Raw genomic sequence first — 21,662 nt, 5'->3', positions numbered from 1 at the left:
CTTCCGTTTTTCCCTAAATATCAAAATTTATTCTTAGCACAATGGATTTGAATCTATGTATATAACTATATAAGGGTATAGGATTGCCATGATGAGGCTGATAAAAGGTGAAGATGAACAGTGAATTAAAAGGGACATATATCATGTGAACAGTGAAAAGAAGTAGGTAAAAAGGTTAGGGAAGATTAAGTCACTTGAGAGATGAAGAAGTGAATCTTTGAAATATATCACTTTTTTACTATGAGGGCAAAAGCAAGTTAGGAGGAAAGTATCTATAATGATATGTTACATCTATTATTTATATATACTTCATAAGAAAAAATATAATGATTCTTTAAACCTCGGACCAACCTCTCTAAACTTTCTTTGATTCTTCTTGGTTTATTAGCTGATTGGATTTATATATTCGGGAAATCATCTCCATCTAAAAAGAAAATATTCGTGAAAGCAAAGTTTCAGTGTTCTCATTTGTCAACAAAATAGTATAACTCAAGTGCGAGGACTGTATTTGAAGCTAAAAAAAATCAAAGAAAAAAAATTGTTTTATCTACTTTTTCAGTGTTCTCATTTGTAATTGAGGATGTTTATCAAAGAATAAGAATACGTTCGGTCTTAGACAAGAAAATACGAACAAAAAGAGAGAAAAAGTTGGATAGCCTTGAGCTATTTGAAGAACACAACAAAATTAAAAAGCAAAGTTAAATGATCAAAAAGTTTTTGCCGAATTTTATCTTCACTTTTTTTGCCTCTTGGGTGTTAGTATAATAAACATTTCGAGAAAAAAAAAAAAGAGATAAGGCATAAGATTCCATTGAGTGAAACTGAAAGGTGGATAATATTTGGGCTTGTCATGCGTTTCTAGTGTTTATAAGTTGAGTGTTACGTTTATCGTTTCACTTCAAAATATTCCTCTTTTCCACCTTTCCTTTTCATCACTTTAGTTTTTATTCCCAATAAAAAAACAAATGACAGGAGTATTAGCTAGCAGGAACTGAGTGTACATAACTGAACCCTCAAGTAAAAAAGAAGTACGATGAACTAGTATATGTCGAACTTATATTTCACAACTAAAACCTAAACTGGTCTGTGTTTTTAATTTGTCGTTCAAATACCGTAAGTCTGTAACTTTGGATATTTTTGGTCACTGAACTTCTAAATTCCTCTGCTCATTTGAATTGAATGAGAGGGAGTCATCCTTACTTACGGGTGAAGGAGATAAGGCTATACATGCTTTCTTTGACTAATGACTGAAAATGGGGAAGACTTGTGAATACACTGACACGTCTATTATCCTAATATATTTATTTATCATGCAATCACTACATTGCCTACGAACTAGATTTTAGCCAAACCTTTTTTTTAAACCTACAACACTAAACTAGACTTATAATCCAAGTTGGAAAAAAAAACTAGACTTATAATTTCCCAGTTTTTGCCAATTATCATCCTGCTAATTTATTACTTCATTCGTTTTTCACTAACGTTTATATAAAATAAGAATTTTTTTTGAAAATATGTCATTAATTATCTATATTATACAATTCAACTAATAATAAAATAAAATAAAAAATACAGATGGTTAAGTAATATAAAAATTAATAAATTTTATATTAAAAATTAAAAATTCATCTACGTTGAAACAAAAAAAATCTTTTAAACGTCGTTTATTAATCGTTGGAGTATTATTTACTTGTGCTGTTATACATTTTAACAAATAATTTAGTTAATGTTGTCTGTCGGAAAAAACGATAAACGAACTCACTAGATAGTTTGCATAACATTATAAAGAAATTAAGGAAATGCAAATACTTTCGAGTTGCAAATATTTTCTTTTTAAGTATAGTCTTCATTCCTTAATCCTTATTGGGTTTTTGCTCACAAAGAGGGTTCACAACTTCACATGACCGACTCTCTTCTCAGTGCCCCATATTGTCCAATCAATTAAATTAGTTTTTAAATGTTACCTTTTCTGTGAACTGTGAGTTCTGTGAAAAAGTTAACATCTCGAACTGAGAAACTACATTTCACTGATTCAGATTCAGGACAGGACAGCGTTACAGTCTTACAGACAGGATAGAGCTCCAAGAACTAAAAGATTCCTAATTCCTAGTTAATTATGCCATTAATTACCGCGAAATTATAAAATAAAGTAAAAAAAAGTTTTAAGGAAGAAAAGCAGGAACAATGGCGGAAGTGAACTGCGAAGGATGTTGATGAGGAGGAGGCTGATCTTTGATCTGATTCTCCGCCGTGGAAGCGTGGTGTCCACACCGATCACACTTCACCGGAGCCAAAATCCGACGGCAAGAAGGACACGACGACCGAGACGTCAACCATTTGTCTATGCACGCCAAGTGGAAGGCGTGGTTACATAGCGGTAGTATCCTGATCTCTTCTCCGTCCGTAAACTCCGTCAAGCAGATGGCGCACTCGGTGGACGAGTCTCCATCTCCGGCGGAGGAGCTCGGAGAGTCTGCTGCGGTGAAGGTGGATTTAGGGAGGGACTGGAGAGCTTTTTTCTTGAGGCCTTTGTTCGGCGGCGGAGATTCTCCTACGGCGGAGGAATTAACGCCGACAAGACGACGGAGACAGGCGCAGCGAGCTACGGCGGCTAAGCCGGCTACGCATATGAGAGCGCAGAGAAGAGCTGAGAGGATCACAATCATGTCGGTTTCCGCGGCGAGGATTTCTTCCGGCGGTGGTGGCGCCGCCGCGGATCCGAGGAATCTAGAGGAGCGAGTCATGTTGTTTTTGGTAAAGATAAAAGAAGAAAGGAAGGAGAAAAGTTTGTGTTGTTGTTGTTGTTCAGAGAGGAAGAAGAATCTGATCCAATTGGTAATAGAAACAAGCACATAGACATCTGTACTTATATACATACATGCGCAATTGCAGATAAGTAAATTAAAAATAATTATTAAATCATGTCATATCGGTAGAAAAGTTTGTATGAATAGAAAAACGTAGTTCTACAACTTTACTAAAATATTTAAAGCGAGACTGAAGTATACATAAAGCTAAACATACTTACATCTTTAATTAGAGTAAAAGATTGAGAGTGTTTCAAAAAAAAAGAGTAAAAGATTGAGTTGTTTTATCTGGCTTTGGTGATTTAAATTATTCGTTGAATTTTCTTTTACTAAATAACGGATATTGCAAAAAAAAAAAAGAATAGTGATATAAAATTAAAAGCTCAAACTCCTACTATATAGTACTATTGGTTATTTGGATTTTTAATTTTTTTTTTGTTATTTTACTAAATGGGAATTTATCAAAATCATTAAATAAAATAACTAATTAATAGTTATCAGAAAGTACCTCATTTATAAAAAACTGAAAATTACAAAACGCCAAAATATCATATAAAAACTGATTTTTTTTTTGTTATTTTACTGTGATTTTAAAAACTAAAAATTACAGAACGCCAAAATATCATAAACTCCTTCAGACATTTCTAGTATACTATATTTAAAATATCTGATATAAAGATCTTCAAATTAATTATTATTATCTCTTAAAACCCATTTAGATGTAAATAGATTTGGAAGTCTCCAAATCGTATACCAAATCATTCCCTTGACTATAATAAGAAATAAATAATCAAATTGCCGTATGTTATTAAGAAACCAAATAGAGAAAAGATGGGTTAATGTGGGCACTCTTTATAGGTTTAGTTTGACGAACTCATTATCAAAAGGGAAATTGCACCCTGTAACCATTAAAAATCTAACTTCTCACTAAAAATTTAATTACTCTTTTTTTTTTTATTATTTGGCAAATAAGCCCTTATCAAAAGGTATAACTGTAGTATAACTTAGAAATTACTTTATCACCTAAACCTACTTCGACTAGACTCTTATCTTTATTTATTTATTCTCTTCGCCTTTTCTCTATTTCAATTAACTTTAATTAGCATCGAGAAGAATCCCTTCGAAACAAAAAGGCAAATGATTGTGGTTTGGGACAATAGGGAATTGTTGACAGCTGGTTCAAAAGTTGGATTCAATGAATTGAATTTCGAAGTTCTTTCAGCATTACCTAATTTTCTTCAAATTTTCATCTCCAGTATTATACTCAGAGCCGGTTCTGATACAAAGCACATCAAGCATGCGCTGCTAACTTTCAAAATGTTTAGTTACTCAGGGGGAAATTTATTTCAACAAAAACTCTCAGTACTACTGGTAATGTTTTTTTTTGGTCAAAATGTTTAGTTACCTAATTTTCTTCAAATTCTCATCTGCAATATAATACATTTATACTGTGGTAATTAGGAGGTTTAGCATATTGTTTATCTAGTTCCTTTAGTCGCTCAACTCTTGGATATAGCTATTTTGGTTTAGGTAAGTCAGTTGCTTTCTAAAAGAATTTTTTTCCGTTAAGAGTTTTAGCTTAGATTTGTAATATATATCTTGGATTTTGTCTAGATGTAGGTGGGATCTTTGATAATGATAACTATCAAGTTTCAGAATCTTTGTAATGGATCTACGTGTCAAGTTAGTAGGAGTAATATTTTATATTATAAAATTAACGACTGGTAACACCGTCCACGTGTGTAGAAGAAGGTTTTAGCAATACTAGTAAAAATATAATCAAATTTAACGTTAAATTAAACAACATTTTTTGTCAAATTCAACCAGCTATCTAAAAAAAAATGGTTTCTACTTCGATAAAACAACTTTAGACTAAGAAGTAAAATCAAAAGCTTGTAAGCTGAAATATCTTAAGATTCATCAGGTCTTGAGCTATATAAAGGAGGATGGATGGAACTTAGCAAGCTGAAATTGAAAGTACACTCGGAATGGAATAATCTTTACGTGTGATGCGAGTCTTTACGTCTTTTATGGAATCACATTGAAAGAATAAGACATTGGCGCACCGAAACCAAAAGAACACACAACAATAATGGAGTCTGGAAGCATTAATTATAACATGTAAGGGGACACAACTTGAATGGCAAAACATCACTGATAATTCATAGGTTTGGATAACTCCTACTTAGAGGTTTATATTTGCATCATTGCATGTTGCTTGTTTTCTATACAAAGATAAAAATGCTGTGTATCCGTTATCCTTTTGTCATATATTGCTATACACTAGAGTATTTGTATGACAAAAATATTGACACCCATGAAAACAACTTGAGACCTGGTTTTGTCAAAAAAAAAAAAACAGCTTGAGACCTGAAGAGTTTAATAATGCAAAGCAACGAGTCAAAGTCGTGCCTCACGCATGTTGCGTATAGTATTGCATGTTCATTAACGCAAGACTAGGTAATAACCCGCGCCTTGCGCGGGATGTGATTATTAGTTTCGTTATTTTTAATAAAAAGGCAATAAATCTGTTTAATCTGGATATTAGTTAGGTTTTACGTTTTTTTTGTTTTTAATCTTCTAAAATATAACTATTATTTTAAATTAATATTCATTTTAGTTTATTCGGTTAAAACATTTGATTTTTAGGTTTTTTCGGATAAAAACCTAAAATTAATATTATATGTTTATTTTTATATTATGAAGTTTAGATAGTTGTCATGTCGAACCAATAGTTTCATATTATAGTTTTTAAACAGATAATAGTTTAAGAAAAAGAAAAAAAAATTATTAAGACAAATCATTTAACTACAATTTGGTCAATAGTGAAAGAAACATTAAGAAAAAATATTTCAACTTTCAAAAAAATTAGATACTTCAGCTGTGGTGAATAATTAGTTATAAGATGCTCACATCAAGGTGCACATGTATATTTATGTAAAAAGTATATAAAATTAATTGAAAAATATATAAAGATATTGTTAATTAATATTAAATGATATTTTTGTTTAGAATAATACATGAAAGATAAAATTAAAATTTATTTAAAATAAAAAAGACCTTGACATTGGTCATTTTTTCATCAAAAGAAAATAAAATTACATTCGTAAATAGGGGTGGACACATATCAAGTATCTGGATATTTGGAAGCATTTTTGTCGATTCAATTTTTACCCACCTAGATATTCGGTGACTCGGATATCCGAAATGTTTTAGAATTTTAAAGAATATTCGATTTGATTGTAAATAAAATAAAATTTTAAAAATAATTTAATAATAACATTTTATTACAAAAATAAAACATTATATAACCTTTTAATTCTAGTACCTAATATAATAAATTTATATTGTAAAACTGATATAAAGTATAATATATATAACATATATATATAATTCTTTTCATATATATATATATATGCATATAACATATCAAATTAGATATATGTTCATAAAAATATTGGTATTAGTGATTTGTTTCTTTTTTGGATATTGTATTTTAGTATTTGATTTGTTTCGTAGAGTTTCAAATATCAAGATTTTTTGGTTCAAATCAAAACGGATAACAAATCGAATCAAAATTTATGAATATTTTGCTCAATTTTATCCGTAAACAATAAAAATAATATATATATAGTTTAGCTTTTGATTCGTTATCTATTTTTATTCGAACCGAAAAATCTAGAGTTTTATTGGAACTATGTATGTGAGTTTTATATTAAAAAAAATCATTAATATAATTATAGTGTGAACATATTTATGATTATAGTGTGAACGCGTTAGCATATTTATTATCAAATCATTGTGAAGCTGCCACGTGTCTATTATAATGTGAATGTATTTATTACAATGCTTCTATTTTAATATATAAGGGATTCATGTCGTTTTCTCAGTAGGCAAACTTGTGTTGACTTTTAGGTAATGAAGCATTAATGTCAAAATAAATATGGACACCACGTCATAAATACATGATCGAATCATCAAAACATCATGTCCTTGATCTTGTTTTCCCGATTTATGGATTAATTTTATTGGGCCTCTTTGGTCTTGATTACCGAAGTTTTAGCAAAGACACTAGAGAGCTCAAGTTAAGGCCCAAGTAAAAAACAAAGGCCCACTCTTTACACAGTGTTAATTCCATGGGAATCAAGATTGTTTAAGGATTTGGAGTAATTATTGTTTCATTTGCTTGAGCGGTGAGAGAGTGGAATCGATCCGTCTCCAAGTTGTCTTTTTTTTTTGTTTTCTCTAATAAATATATTAACACGAACGTACTCTTAATCTCTTTTTTGTTTCAAAGCTTTGCAATCATCATTAGTCATTACGATTGTATAGTTAGAGTAAAGCAAAGCAATATATAAAGTTGGTTCCTTTAGCTCGATCAAAATTGCCTTTGGACCGGTTCTTAATAATTTGGGAGCCAAACCGGTCTACGGTCAAGGAGGACACAATGAGATGGCCCTTTCAGAATTAAAAAGACGACACCTGACCAACCGGAGAAATAAACTCATCTGTGTAAGGGCAAAACAGAGAATTACGCAAAAAGTTTAAATCGGGAAAATCAGAAGCAAAGAAAAGAGCAAAAAGAGGAGAGTGGGTTTGGTCTGAGGGACACACGCAATCTCAGTGCCATTTGTCTTTTCTCTCTTTAAGCTCTTTACCAAAGATCCAGTTTTTTTTTTTTTTTGACGATCGGTCGCTGTGGAATTTTCATTTTCAGACAACATCTAGAGAGACAGAGAGATATGTCGTGTTCATCCTCGTCTGGATCAGAAGGAGAAGAAGAAGGCTTCGATTCTTACCGCAAAGGTGGTTATCACGCCGTCAGGATCGGCGATCCTTTCTCCGGTGGTCGTTACATCGCTCAGAGAAAGCTTGGCTGGGGTCAATTCTCCACCGTCTGGCTTGCCTTCGACACTCTCTCCTCTGTACACACACACCTCTCTCTCTCTCTCTCTCTGAATCTCTTTTAATCTCATCCGAGATCGAACTACATTCCACATACACTGTTCATATCCAAAGGCTCCACCTTTATACAATTCCAATCTGTAGATTTTTTGATGCAAGATCCTAGCTTCATGTTTTGATGATTCTCATTTTGAATTTGCAGATCGATCCCTAAGTTTAGCACTGTACTACTCTCTAGTTTAGGAGACTTGTTTGCTCTAAAATGAATTGAGTACTAGATGGTTATCAAATCGTTGATCATAAGCAGGACCGGTCCTGAGATTTTGGAGACTATAGTCGATTTATTAATTGGAGCCATAGGCTAATGTTTCATTCGGCTTTGCCTAGGACTGACGCTATACATATGAAGATAATGTAGCAACGTAAGAATGTTTTTTTTTTTACTTTGTATGTGTTGTTGTTGGCAGAACTATGTTGCTTTGAAGATTCAGAAGAGTGCACAACAATTCGCACAAGCCGCACTTCACGAAATCGAGTTCCTTTCAGCCGCTGCTGATGGTGACCTCCAAAACACCAAATGCGTAGTCCGTCTCATCGACCATTTCAAGCACGCTGGTCCCAACGGGCAGCACTTATGCATGGTGCTCGAGTTTCTAGGAGACAGCCTTCTCCGTTTGATCAGATACAACCGTTACAAAGGTCTGAAGCTAGACAGAGTCAGAGAGATTTGCAGATGTATACTAACCGGTTTGGATTACTTGCACCGCGAGCTCGGTATGATACATTCCGATTTAAAACCTGAGAACATCCTTCTTGTTTCCACCATTGACCCTGGTAAAGATCCGGTTCGATCCGGTTTAACTCCGTTGTTGGAGAAGCCTGAGGGGAACGCAAACGGTGGCGGTGGTAGTTCGACGATGAATCTGATTGAGAAGAAGTTGAAGAGGAGAGCGAAGAGAGCTGTTGCTAAGATCTCAGAGAGGAGAGTTTCTATGGTGGGCGGTGCCTTAGGTGAAGAGGCATCGTCCAAGAGTGAGAGGAGTCTCGATGGGATTGATATGAGATGCAAAGTGGTTGACTTTGGTAACGCTTGTTGGGCTGATAAACAGTTTGCTGAAGAGATACAGACGAGACAGTATAGAGCTCCTGAGGTGATATTAAAGTCTGGTTACTCGTTCTCTGTTGATATGTGGTCTTTTGGTTGCACGGCGTTTGAGCTTGTCACGGGGGATATGCTGTTTGCTCCTAAAGAAGGGAATGGTTATGGAGAAGATGAGGATCATCTTGCTCTTATGATGGAGCTCTTAGGGAAAATGCCGAGAAAGGTAATTGTTTTTTTTTTTTGTTTCTTTTTTCTCGGTTCTTGTGTTCTTGACGTGGTTTGATTTTGAGCAGATTGCTATTGGTGGAGCGAGGTCTAAAGACTATTTTGACAGACATGGGGACTTGAAGAGGATCCGGCGGTTGAAGTATTGGCCGCTGGATCGGTTGCTGGTGGATAAGTACAAGCTTCCGGAAGGAGAAGCAAAGGAGTTTGCTGAGTTTCTGAGTCCGGTTCTGGAGTTTGCGCCGGAGAAACGACCAACTGCTCAGCAGTGCTTGGAACATCCGTGGATGAATGTAGTAAGTACACAGAATGATGCAGATAATGTAGAATCCCAAGTGAGGAATTTGAAGATCAAAGGGTGAACAGAAACTCTCAGCTTCGTCTTTTTGTTTTGTCTCTTTTTTTTTCCTTCACACCTTTGTTCTTGTACTTCTTTTTGAACTTCGATATTTTTATGCTTTTTTTTGTCTCGTTTAATTGTTTTTTTCTTTGTCTTTTTGGGGAACTATGATTATCGGTTAACCATCGATTTCATTTGTTGCTTATAAAGAATTGCCTTGTAGTGAATGAATTAATTGACTAACAAAGAATCATATTTATATATACACACTCCTTTGCACCACCAGATTCATACGTGCATGATGTATATTATTGTTAGCCATGTCATTGTCAATTAATGTATTGACCAACACATGTTCTTATGAGAGAGATCAAAACTCAGATCTGAGCTCGCCTATTGGGACTTGATCTGGAGGTATCACAAGATTCTCGGCTATTAATCAGCAGCCTCGGGCTTATCCTATCCATCTGGTTTGGTTAAAATGCTTCATCCTTCCACCTAATAAAATGATGAAGATTATGATATCATCACTAAATGTCCTAGATTTTGCATGTGAGATTTGATTCATATATGTCTAAGCGACATTTAGTGATATCAAAATCTCATCATTTTATCTCTATATGTAAAAAACACACCATCTTTGCTATGTTATTGGTTAATGGATTCTAATATTTTTATTAAATCAAGTGTTATTGGTTTGATGATTCTTTAATAATATATACAATCTATTGTTAGTAAAAAAGTGTGGAGTTTAATGATTCTATAGTTCTATCAAAATCCAGGATTATTGGGATTTGAATTCTTAACATATTGAATTCTTAACATTTTAATTCATGAAACAAAAACTTTCAAAATATTGCATATATCCTCAAGATTCTTAAAATCATTGTAATAGAATAGTTTCATAGACTTTTTAAATATAAAAAATTCATTAAAATTCACTATAAATTTAACAAATCTCTTGATTCTTTAAATCAATCAACTCTACCTAAATTCATCTCCCACTAACTCCTTCTAAAAAAAGAGAATCTAACTTTTTGTAATTTTACCTGATGAAATTTCATTAATACTTGGATTGTGTATATGCTTATTTACTTGTAGTCAGTATAAAATTAGCGTGCCTGATTATAGAATTTGTTAACGACATCAGTTGATATCTTTAGAAATTATAATGATGCATATAAATGTACTAACAAATAAAATATTATAACATTATTTCAACTTGCTAGTGAACAACAAATGTACTAACAAATAAAATTTATTTGTGTATTGCTTTGAAATGGATTTTGAATTTCTAATTCAATTGCACAATATTGTGATGTTTCCAAATTATTTAAATTGGTTAATGAATGTTTGCAATTCTCTCTTATAAGTAGTAATCTAGTATCATATTACACATTACAAATAAAATAACAAAATGTGTTAAAATGAAGAAGATGATGGTCAACCATGTACCTATAAGTATATTTAGGTTCAAATAAATATTTTGAATTGTAAAATCATGATATAGATGATAATAATTTTGTTGTGATTTTTGCTGATTGAACATGTACCTATAAGCATTTCACAGCTGGAAGATGAATCTGTTGAGATTGGCATTGAATTGAAAGACCACGTCCAGACTATTGTTTCACAAGACTTGATATCAAATATAGAAACGCATGAATCAATAAGATGTATTCTTATTCAATCACTCAAGCTCTCAAAAACACAATACCAATGTCTATCACAAAACTCATTAAGTATAACCACAAATCGGAATCTACTTATATAGGAACCATATATTCCTAATCCTATATGGATAACCACAATCACATATATATCATAATCACTTTATTCAAACTAAAATTCAATGTGACTAGGATAGCTTGCAACTCAAGCTAACTTCATGTTTATCCCAACATAGACTGCAACAATCACTAACCTTTGATGATGGAAGAGCTAACGAGGAAAACAAGAAATTGCTAGCAAGGGTAATCAAATTGATTTACTAATCAGTTCCTTCACACTTTTTTTATTATTCGGCTTTTTCAATCATTTCGATATTTTTTTTGTTTTGCTTAATTGTTCTTTAATTTGTGGGGGAGCTATGTTTATTGGTTAACCATTGATTTCATTTGTTGTTTATAAAGAATTATCTTTTAGTGAGTGAATGACTAAATTGTTTAACAAAGGAACAACATATATAAACTTCTTCGAATCAACCATCCACATTCATACATGTATATACTGTATATGTTATTGTCAGACATGTCAATATCAACTTATGTATTGAAGTAATAACATTTTACTCATTGTAATATTTTTATCCAATGTTTTATTATTTTACTGTTTTATTGTTCCGTCGAGCATAACTCTGGTTGTAATCACTGTAGCACTTAAAACTTTGATTAATGAAATTTGTGCACAAAAAACAATTTACTCTAGAACAAAACAAATACTCATTACTTAGTATCCACGTTCTACCACTTCCAAACACAAATACTTTAGAAACATAGCCAGATGGTTTTAACTTTCAGACCACATGTGTCGTTGCATGACTGAGTTTGATCTGTGTCACACGTTCCTTATCAGCACGTGGTTCACGTGCCACCCTCTTCTATGTAAATTTTTCTTAATCTTTCCCACTATTTTCAAAAGTTAGCCCACTTCTCTTTATTAATTTTTAAGTGCAACGCGACCCACTTCTTATTAACTACAGTATTTGTTAATTAAGCAGAGAAGAAAAAAGATTAAATCAAAAGTAAAAATAACATTTAACAAAAACTGCATCACGTTATTACATTTCTTCTCCATCTAAGAATCCAAACATCACATTCTCTAAAAACATAAATTCAAAACACATCAAAAAAAAAAGAAACAACAATGTGTGTGTGTTTTTTTTAAACTGAAAATGGCAATGCTGACCAGATCATCTTATGACCGTACGGCTGTCTGTTCTGCTTTACACATTCTTCAGACACAACTTCAATCCACCGTGTATTCCACGCAGGTTCTGATTTCTCAAGCCCTAGAATTACAAAATGCTCAAAGGAAGTTTCTTTAGCTTCACTCTTCCTCTTCTTCTCCCCAATGAAATGTTTTCTTCCTTCCACGGTGTCGGTATTGAATCCACTTCATCCGGTTTGAACGCCTCCCGGTTTGATTCTAATCCCTCAAACGAGCTGTCTGAATCCACAGCCCCATTAACGTCATTCACAGTACCGGTCAATCTACTCCCATATACAACTAACGTCTTCTGCTTCTTGTTAATTTGACCATTAGGGTTCCTATTGTCTACAGCTCGATGCAGCCTAAGCGCTAAATCCTCTTCTTCGTCTCTAAACTCTCCCTTTGAATAGTACAAGTGGTGAAGAGGGACATGTTTCCTCTGCTTGTTCTTCTTAGGTGACGACGGCCTCTCCTTGCAACCAGCCATTGCTTCTTGGGGGAAAGAATCAACCAACTCCAATGCCCTCTTGGCTGCAGCGATTGCCTTTGTGGAGATCAATGCCTTCTCGTTCGCCACTTCCCTCGCGGCCTTTGCGGCTTTAACAGCTAAACCGGCGGCGGATCTAGCTGCTTCCGCGAGCTCTTCCGGTGACTGATTGTTGAAACGGGAAGCTAATAAGTCGTCGAGGTGGGTGTGGACGTCGTCGGTTGAAGCAGAGGAGGAAGATCCGTTTGAGTTTGAAGTTGTGGAAGAAGAAGAAGAAGAAGATCCGTTAAGTTTCTTGAATTCAGCAAGTAGTCGCTTTCGAGGAGGGAGATGCGAATCTGAATCGAGCTGATTGGTTTCCATTTTAACCAGCTATCAAAACCAGAACACGAGTTAGTGTCCCTAATCTGAATTACGGATGAGATCAGCCAAAATCAAAACAATCCATTTCCTTAGAGATGGACACTTTATGCAGGAAGAACACAAATCTATCATCAACACACACATTTGGCATCCATAAACTCAATTTCAAAAATCTCATATTGATTAGCAACAAAAACAGAAGAGCAAAACTTGACATGAACAATCTGAATTACTCTTTTCATAAGGTGATCAATATAAAAGGGAATTACACAGAATTGAAACAACAAGAATCATACATCAAACCAAACACATATAAAGAAGAAAAAAACAGAGTGACAGATGAAGAAAGCCAATTACTTCTGTTTTTCCTTTCCGGTTTTGAATTGCCACAGTTTTGACGCTATCTTTCGTCAGATGAGAGAGTAAAGGACAAGGAAACTTTAGGGTTTGCAGAGGGAGAGAAAGAAGGAGAGAATATGGATTATTCCAAATTCTATTTTATATGTAAAACCCCTACAAAATCTCTCTCTCATTCGTCTCTTTTTCATTTATTTTTAATTATCACTTCTAATTTTTGTTTTTAACAGTGGTCTCTCTTATAAGTTACATGACATAGACAAGAACCGCAGAAAAACTCACCAGCTGGTCAGAGAGACATTCCTCCGTCTAACCATAATAACGGCCGTCATGTCTTTTTTTTTTTTTTTTATTCACGGAGTTTCTTTTAGTATTTTATTTTATTTTCAAGATTAATGTGAACCTATGATTTTATTTTAAAGAAGCTCAAAAAAGAATATTCGAACAATTTATGAAATTTATTGTTTATAGTTTGTCACCTAGCTAGCTAGATTTCAACTAAACAACACAGAAAGTTTAAACTACACAAAAATAAATGATATATACGCAGAGAATCATGATAATGGACAAAAATTATTGGATCCCTCTCTGAATAAATAGAAAGAGTTCTCTAATTGCATGAACGGAGTTTCTATATAAATTAATCTTGATATGATCAAAGTTACTGTTATTTGTTTTTGCTATCATATCATTGACGTGATCATTATTCCCTGCTCTATTGTTTGGTGGACATAGTCAACTTCACCATCAACTTGCCGTGCCATTTCCTTCTCAACAGACCCCCAAAAAGTTGGAGAAATCATTTTAAATATAGAAATCTATTGGAACTAGTACATCGTAAATTCGTAATAATCAGCACTGTCTGACCAAATAAATATCAATCAACACTGTAGAGTATTTAAAATTTTAAATTCTGTCTAACGGATCTTCCATGTTCATCTCTTCGTAGTGGTAGTAGAAATCTCATGTAGATGCTTAACCGGACACAACATGCTTTTCTTCAGTGATGATTTCACTCTGGTCTGTGCCAATAAGAGTACATAATGCCTTCCAAATGGGAACCAACATCTTCAATGACGGACGCAGTTCCTGTACAACAGAGGAAAATGTACTTAGAATCAATGGTCAGAAAAAAAAGAAACAACACAATGCTCCAAGATTGAATCACTGTAGCTCGTAATTATTCTCAAAGTTGTCAGCAAAAGTTTCTCTCACAATGTATTTGAACAAACTGTTTGCATTACCTTAAACACCAATGTAAGCTGTTCTTCACCACGCAGAAATAAAGAGAGACTCCAATAACATGTAACTGGGGTGACACATTCCACAAGCACAGGCTTCAAAACCTTGTCAATAGGGATAAACCTCGAGACTGTTTTTCCACTGAAAAGCAGAAAAAACATACAAAACATAAGTACTTGTATGATTGGTAAAGGCATCGATGACAATAGCTAATGATAATAACAACTAATACCACTCTCACCACCTCTCTAATAGGCCACTAATATGCTGTATAGCTGAAATCATTAAGCCAACATGGAATGCAGACAATATATATTAACTAAACGGTTAAAGCGTACCTTAAATATTGAGTTTCAAGTTGAATCCCGAAGGTTGGCATGATTATAACAGATTCTGAACACTCAAGTAAGAAAAAAAATCAGTTTAAAGATGTCAAGACTATATCATTTGTTGAAACTATAAACCGTGTAACAAAGCCTCCTCACCTTTCTTGACTAACTTCCGGCTTTGTATCACAACAAAGAAACCACTTAACAGGCAGCTCCAAGACAGAGTTCTAACTGGATTGTCCTGTTTCAAGTGAATTATCCATTTCAGATACCCCATGGAGAAATACAGATAGAACATCAACAAAACAATATTTCTAAAGTAACGCAAACTAACAAACATGGTTTTATACAAAACTAGTCATGTATTATCACATTGCTCAAAAACAATTGAAAATATCAAACTATAATCCATTTATCATTCACTGTGATTGATCCCTTAAGGTAAGAAACAAGACGCTATGCATTCCTCATGCTATGCACTAACATCCACTAAACTAAAATAACAACTATCTCCCAAACGTATCATTTACCTTTTCAATAAAAGAGTACATAGAGACCCCCAAAATGACAAGGAAGAAAGCAAGGCCCATAAGACGGGCATAGCCAGTTGATCTGCTTCTGTTGATGATCACATGGTGAATGTCAATGGCTCCTCTACGTGTCTCACTTCCACTTTCGTGTATGTAAGTGTATCTCTTACTCGAAAGAGACGAGCTCACCATTGTATATATATCACCGTCGTTTACTCCTATCCATTGAAAAAAAGCCTGCCCTCAAACACAGGAGACCAGCTTCTCAATACCCAAAGCAAAAAGATTCAGACTTTCGCGTCTCACTAGATTCAGAGAGCAAAACGGTTTCTCTGCGGCTTTCAGTCGAACAACTTGCGTGCATTAGAACCCAATTTCACCATTAGCCTCGCAAATCTTTGTATCTCTCCAGACTGTGTGCCGTTTCTGAATAAAAAAACTCTAAACGTCGCCGCTATATTTAGTAACAAAAACGCTGATTTTAACGCCTTGCCGTTTTGTAGTCTCAAGAAAAAGTATAAAACCTTATGTAGTTTACTACTTTATTACCCTATTTTTCTTCATTACTTTACTCTGATCAGCTAAACGGCAAAAGAAAAACTAGACAATGTGCCGTTTCCAGAAAACTTTATACGGCACCGTTTAATTTAGTTAACTACTTGCCGTTTTTGTAGTTTCCAGAAAAGTATAAAAAGTAATTTAATCCACTCTAATTTTTCATTACATTAACTCTAACCGCCTTCGCTCCGGTCGTGTTCCGCTGTCTTCACGACGGAGAGCGCAAAAAAAAAACCCTAATTTAAAGTTCGAGACTTTCCGATTCCCAATCAATCATGCCCTGCAAGAGATGCAACGGCACCGACTTCCAACGCGACGGCGCCACAGGGAACTCGTTCTGCTGCGGATGCGGGACGTTACAAGAGTACGACAACTACGAGGCCCAGCTCAGCGGCATAAGCGGACCCCAAGGCACCTACATCCGCGTGGGCACCACCGGCACAGGCTCCACCCTCGCTTACAAAGACAAGAAGATCTTCGAAGCCGGTAACTTAATCGACGACATCACAGAAAGGTTGCAGCTTGGCGAGAAATCCGAAGAGGTTAAGCGCATGATCGGGAAGATCACAGACGGAGAGTTCGGGAAGGGGGAGTGGTTCTCGGTTCTGATCGGCGCGTGTTGCTACGCGCTTGTGAGGAAGGAAGGGAGTGGAGTTTTGACGATGGATGAGATTGTGAATGTCGTTGGGTGCGATTTGCATCAGCTTGGGAGTATGTGTAAGCGTGTGGTTGAGTATTTAGGGATTGAGATGGGAGAGTTTGATCTTGTTGGGTTGTTTGTGAAGACGGCGAGTAGTTCCCCGAGGCTGAGTGGTGTTGATGGGAAGAAGAAGGAGAGGGTTGTGAAGCAAGGGGGGTTTCTGATGAACTGTTCTTTGAAGTGGTTTTTGTCTACTGGGAGGAGACCGATGCCTTTGGTTGTTGCTGTTTTGGCGTTTGTTTGTCAGGTGAATGGTGTGAAGTGTAGGATTGATGATTTGGCTAGAGATTGTGAGGTTTCGTTGTGTACTTGTAAGTTGCGGTATAAGGAGATGCTGGAGAGGCTTGTGAAGGTAGCGAAGGAGATTGGTTTGCCTTGGGCGGGAGATGTTAACGTGAAGAATGTGGTGAAGCATTCAGGGGCTTTGATTGGTTTGATGGAAGCCAAGTCCATGAGGAAGAAGAGGGGAGATGAGTTGGTTATAAGTAGTGATGGGGTTTGTTTGAAGGAGATAGTAAAGGATTGCTTAAGGCAAGAAGCTATGTATTGTTATGATGATGATGATGAAGGTGAGAGGAGCTCGTTTCTTCAGATGGTTTCGTGTGATGATTGGTGGAAAGGGAAGTCTAAGATGAGCCAGAGGCTTAAGTTAAAGGAAGTGTTGGAGAGAGATGTGGGGCTTGATGATTTGCCTGTTTCTTTTATAAAGGGGTGTGATGCGGTGGAGAGACGGAGAGAGAAGATTAAGGCGGCTAAGTTGAGGATTGGTTCGGTGCAAGATCCTTGTGATGATGATGATAAAGTTAGTGGAAGAGAGTTGTCTTTGGAGATTGGAGATGGGAAGAAGAAAAGGAAGAGAGGGTCTGAGATTGATTGGGAGGATTTGGTTATACAGACTTTGGTTTTACACAATGTGAAGGATGAAGAGATAGAGAAAGGGCATTACAATGCTTTGCTTGGTTTGCATGTTTTCAACTAAGTTGAAATGAAACTGTAAAAGCTGAAGCTGTTTATTTTTTATTTTTATTATAATTAAAGAGATAGGACATTGTTCTGAATGCAGAAAACATCAAAGCACACTCTCTAAGAGAGTTTTTAACATTCCATAAAAATTATATAATAGAAAAAAAGTCTAAAACTGCTTTAAGACTGGCTAAGAAATCCATTTCTTTGATCTCTCTGATCCATTAGAAGTTTCCCTCAGCCTGACATGCCATACTCCTCAACATGATCATAGAGGTTGTAGCTATGATCATCCCCTACAAAACACAAATCACAACAACTTCTCTTATTGTCAAGTCACACAACTCACAAGCTTGGTGTAAAAGGGATCTTTTCTAACTTACTTGGGTTTGATAGGACTCCAAGCAAGTGGAGATCAGAGCTCATCTCAGGGCTCTGGAAGCAAAGATCTTCAGGCCTAGGACTAGTAGTACTTGTTGTCCCAATGCCATTGTTTCCATCAGGAAGAACACGAAGGCTCTCTGGCATCTTCCTCTTCCCATTCAACGTCTCAGCCTCAGTCTCTACCTCAGACTCACCATTGTTGTTGTTAGAAGAGCCAACACCACCACCACCACCACCATGCTGCTTCCTCTTGGACCGAGCACGCCTGTTCTGGAACCAATTGTAGACGTTTTGTTCAGATATCTGGCCGTGCTGGCTAAGCTCTTCGGTTATGTCTTTGATCTTTTGCTTGCTGGGTGTTCCCGTGCCTTGGTCGAATATACGCTCAAGAATCTGAAGCTGCACGGGGGTAGGAGTCCACCTCTGCCTGGCTGTCATCTTGTGACCAATGGTTGGGTCAACATAGAGGCCTCCCAGTCTCCCTCCTGTTAAATGAAGCAGAGTTGGTAAAGTTTAAGTAAATAAAAATAAGCTTTATGAATCTCTAAGCACAAGCATCAGATTTGAACTGCTAATTAGGCTAGTAAATGTTATAAAGTTTGAGAATTTTCAATTGCCCATTTCTCCAAACAGAGGAATCAATAAAATAAAACCAAAATTATTTAAAAAAAAAACTAAAATTACAGCAAAAATAAAACTTTTTTTTTTCAATCTATATGAGCAGAGGAAGAAGCTAAATAAAAACTGAAACTTTATTCATCTTAGGTACAAGCATCAGATTTGAACTGATAAGTGTTATAAAGGTAGAGAATTTACAAGTGCCCATTTCACCAAACAGAAGAATCAATCAAACCAAACCAAAATTCTGAAAAATAAAATAAAATAACAGCAAAAAAAAAAAGGAAACTTTTTTCAATTCTATATGAACAGAGGAAAGGAAGAGAGAAGAGACCTGCAAGATCTTGTTGAGAAGTGAGGGTTTTGTGCATCTCAACGAGACGCTCACATATAGTGGCGTAGATAGCAATCTGTTTCCTCAGAGTCTCGAGCTGCTCGTCGGTCATCACCTTCACGTACATTCCTCCTGAGCTGGAGCCGCCGCCACTAACGTCGATCCCCTGGAGATTTGAGGAGTTGTGGTTATTGGGTTGCTGCTGATGATTGTTATCCCACTCCATCATCTCTTTTTTGTCAGAAGTGTTCGTCTTTTTCTTCTTCTCTCTCTCTTTGTCTCTGTGTGAACGAAGCAAACAGAGGAAGAGTCAGTGCTTTTTCCGGGAGTAGAAGGAAAGATAAAAGCAGAAAAGGACAAAAGAGCTGAATTTATATTAAATTCTAATATTTAATGTCAAGAACAAGAACAATGATTACCCAAGAGAACAAGAACGATCAGAATTTTCAAGCAACGGTAACGTGGTTTTTTCACAATAAGAGTGTGTGGATAAAAAGGAAACTATTTGAATCATATGGTTATTTAGTTTCCATATTAGAAAATGACCGTTGAAATTTGATTTGAAATATGTATATATCTACAGTTAAATAGTTACTTCCATAATTGCTTATTTTTATTACCTTAGTTTAATGTCACTTACATTACCTATATAGTATATAAACTACGCTGTTAATTTACTCATACGATCCAAAAAGTTATACAAATAAAATTCTTATGTTATTTTTCACCATGGCATATTATAATTAGTCTATTCATAGAAAGCTTTGGTTGTACATTAGTATACAATTATAAATGATAAAGAACAGAAATAAAAATTTTGCAAAAAAAAAAAAGAACAGAAATAAACAACCCTTTAATTTACTCGTTTGCTGACCGGTTAGCTAACATTCCGTGGATTGATAAACTGCGGTTGCGATCTAACTGTTCTGACACATTCCAGGTTATATCTTTCACAATTATTCTATAGAGAGTATTAGCTACAATGCCTATTATCTAGTTCAAAATTAAGAAAAAACATACTATAGAAATGCAAAGAGCTGGTGGGCCAGCCATCAGGACTTTTAAGTTAAGGAGCCACAGACTCCACGTGTTGTCTAAACCTTAGAACTTGTAGGTGGTCGGTGTCCGCCGCCCATGTTCCACGGGCACTTACGGGTTGTAGATTTTAATAAGATACTATCGTCTAAATCATTAACTGTATAAAACAAAAACAAAAATCCAGTTAAATAGATCTCTGATTAATAGTAACAGAACGTTTAACCATGGTCGTTTTTGTTAAATCGAAATAAAATGTGAGCATGTTCGACAAAAACATGAAAATAAAACCTTCATGGCTCATGCCGTATATAGTATGTGCTGGAACGTATAAATTATTTCTTATACTTGCATATTGCGACCTTTCCACATCATAATAACACATTTGAATTCAGATGAAAATTTTATTTTGGTGTTTTAATTAATTCCTATGATTTCTCTGGTACTAATTCATGTTATTGTGTGGATTTATGTTTTAAATAAAAAAGTTGTGTGGATTAATTCATGTTTATGGTTTAGTAGTCTAGAAAAAAATATAGAAACATTTGTGATTTGTTAGTCTCGTCGTTTTCTTCCGACAATGTTTTCGTCTTAAGTAATTTTTAATTGTCAACATTATGGAAGAAAATAGTGAGGTTTGCATGTGCTAAGCCTAGCTTAGGTCAAACAACGAGACCAAAATGTTTACATAAACGCCAAAAAGGTCCATATTCATACATGTTTGCCTTTTCTTTTGTTTGTCTATTACGAGTGTATGTTGTGTGGGCGCATATGTAAAAAATATAGATAAAACTATTTTTGTTTTTTTACTAAAACGATATGTAATAAGATTTAATCTTAACAATTAAAAGAAAACAATTTTAAACCTGAACTATAAACAATATAGTAAAAAAACAAATTATGACATAATTATTTGACTACCTTGAGATCTAACATTAACAGTATATACCACTTTCAAAATAGTTTTAAGAGATGTTAATTGGTATCAAAGCTATTAATTTAATTATAAAGAATCGTTTAGCTTATTATTTCTTGCATGGTGAGACAGTCAGTGATGAGTGATGACCCAGAATAATACCCATTGGATTCTCTATGGCCTAGTTTCTTTGGATTCTTCCTTTAGAATGGAGAGTTTGGTGTACCTATAGCTTCTCTAGTCTTCTACCCTTATTTTATGCTTACTTCGCTATCATGTTTTATTTTGTATTTATTCTTCTTATTGTAATTTATGTTCTTAATGCAAGAGATTAATTAAATCCACTGTATCACTGCATGGCTAGATTAAAAGTCAGCATACTGATTTGGATATAGTTAGTGACTGTAAGACTTAATAACATGTTGGCAACTCAGTTTTACCTCAAAAGGACCTTTCCATAAAACATGATGAGAGTTTGACTACGTTTTATAACATAGAGATGTAATGAAGAGTCTTAACTTTGTTCGGCTTGTGGA

At 34.9% G+C, this 21,662-nt stretch overlaps 6 protein-coding genes across 6 annotated transcripts; 2 read left to right on the top strand and 4 right to left on the bottom strand.

Moving 5' to 3' along the window:
• Positions 1-1,986: 1,986 nt before the first annotated feature.
• LOC106345732 (probable E3 ubiquitin-protein ligase ATL45) lies at positions 1,987-2,938 on the bottom strand. The gene has a single exon (XM_013784936.3). The coding sequence runs from the start codon at positions 2,874-2,876 to the stop codon at positions 2,163-2,165; it is 714 nt and encodes a 237-aa protein (XP_013640390.2). The 5' UTR covers positions 2,877-2,938; the 3' UTR covers positions 1,987-2,162.
• Positions 2,939-7,336: 4,398 nt separating this feature from the next.
• Positions 7,337-9,642, top strand: LOC106345575 (probable serine/threonine-protein kinase sky1). Its single transcript, XM_013784786.3, has 3 exons — positions 7,337-7,732; positions 8,180-9,037; positions 9,108-9,642. The coding sequence occupies exons 1-3, from the start codon at positions 7,550-7,552 to the stop codon at positions 9,399-9,401; spliced, it is 1,335 nt and encodes a 444-aa protein (XP_013640240.2). The 5' UTR covers positions 7,337-7,549; the 3' UTR covers positions 9,402-9,642.
• LOC106345680 lies at positions 9,482-13,822 on the bottom strand. Its single transcript, XM_013784881.3, has 2 exons — positions 13,518-13,822; positions 9,482-13,169 (listed from the first exon to the last, which is right to left on the bottom strand). Exon 2 carries the CDS (start codon positions 13,158-13,160, stop codon positions 12,396-12,398), a length of 765 nt encoding a protein of 254 aa, XP_013640335.2. The 5' UTR covers positions 13,161-13,169; positions 13,518-13,822; the 3' UTR covers positions 9,482-12,395.
• Positions 13,823-14,304: 482 nt separating this feature from the next.
• On the bottom strand, positions 14,305-15,983 carry LOC106370229. The gene is made up of 5 exons (XM_013810281.3): positions 15,619-15,983; positions 15,245-15,329; positions 15,098-15,152; positions 14,762-14,900; positions 14,305-14,606 (listed from the first exon to the last, which is right to left on the bottom strand). The coding sequence occupies exons 1-5, from the start codon at positions 15,808-15,810 to the stop codon at positions 14,493-14,495; spliced, it is 585 nt and encodes a 194-aa protein (XP_013665735.2). The 5' UTR covers positions 15,811-15,983; the 3' UTR covers positions 14,305-14,492.
• A 468-nt stretch (positions 15,984-16,451) lies between these two features.
• On the top strand, positions 16,452-17,934 carry LOC106345822 (plant-specific TFIIB-related protein PTF2-like). The gene has a single exon (XM_013785046.3). The coding sequence runs from the start codon at positions 16,452-16,454 to the stop codon at positions 17,853-17,855; it is 1,404 nt and encodes a 467-aa protein (XP_013640500.2). The 3' UTR covers positions 17,856-17,934.
• On the bottom strand, positions 17,897-19,516 carry LOC106345905 (WUSCHEL-related homeobox 13-like). The gene is made up of 3 exons (XM_013785158.3): positions 19,176-19,516; positions 18,223-18,708; positions 17,897-18,135 (listed from the first exon to the last, which is right to left on the bottom strand). Exons 1-3 carry the CDS (start codon positions 19,402-19,404, stop codon positions 18,077-18,079), a joined length of 774 nt encoding a protein of 257 aa, XP_013640612.2. The 5' UTR covers positions 19,405-19,516; the 3' UTR covers positions 17,897-18,076.
• Between the last annotated feature and the right edge of the window lie 2,146 nt (positions 19,517-21,662).

Source organism: Brassica napus, chromosome A1, assembly GCF_020379485.1.
Source record: "Brassica napus cultivar Da-Ae chromosome A1, Da-Ae, whole genome shotgun sequence".
NCBI lineage: Eukaryota > Viridiplantae > Streptophyta > Magnoliopsida > Brassicales > Brassicaceae > Brassica > Brassica napus.
This window is presented reverse-complemented; position numbering and strand designations above follow the sequence as displayed.

Excerpts from the sequence above, each read along its gene's own strand:
- LOC106345732 (XM_013784936.3), bottom strand. The coding sequence starts at position 2,876 with ATGTATATAAGTACAGATGTCTATGTGCTTGTTTCTATTACCAATTGG.
- LOC106345575 (XM_013784786.3), top strand. The coding sequence starts at position 7,550 with ATGTCGTGTTCATCCTCGTCTGGATCAGAAGGAGAAGAAGAAGGCTTC. Across the intron at positions 7,733-8,179 it reads CCTTCGACACTCTCTCCTCT|AACTATGTTGCTTTGAAGAT; the intron begins GTACACACACAC and ends TGTTGTTGGCAG. Across the intron at positions 9,038-9,107 it reads TAGGGAAAATGCCGAGAAAG|ATTGCTATTGGTGGAGCGAG; the intron begins GTAATTGTTTTT and ends GATTTTGAGCAG.
- LOC106345680 (XM_013784881.3), bottom strand. The coding sequence starts at position 13,160 with ATGGAAACCAATCAGCTCGATTCAGATTCGCATCTCCCTCCTCGAAAG.
- LOC106370229 (XM_013810281.3), bottom strand. The coding sequence starts at position 15,810 with ATGGTGAGCTCGTCTCTTTCGAGTAAGAGATACACTTACATACACGAA. Across the intron at positions 15,330-15,618 it reads TGTACTCTTTTATTGAAAAG|GACAATCCAGTTAGAACTCT; the intron begins GTAAATGATACG and ends CACTTGAAACAG. Across the intron at positions 14,901-15,097 it reads CTTGAAACTCAATATTTAAG|TGGAAAAACAGTCTCGAGGT; the intron begins GTACGCTTTAAC and ends TCTGCTTTTCAG.
- LOC106345822 (XM_013785046.3), top strand. The coding sequence starts at position 16,452 with ATGCCCTGCAAGAGATGCAACGGCACCGACTTCCAACGCGACGGCGCC.
- LOC106345905 (XM_013785158.3), bottom strand. The coding sequence starts at position 19,404 with ATGATGGAGTGGGATAACAATCATCAGCAGCAACCCAATAACCACAAC. Across the intron at positions 18,709-19,175 it reads TTCTCAACAAGATCTTGCAG|GAGGGAGACTGGGAGGCCTC; the intron begins GTCTCTTCTCTC and ends TTCATTTAACAG. Across the intron at positions 18,136-18,222 it reads TGGAGTCCTATCAAACCCAA|GGGATGATCATAGCTACAAC; the intron begins GTAAGTTAGAAA and ends TGTGTTTTGTAG.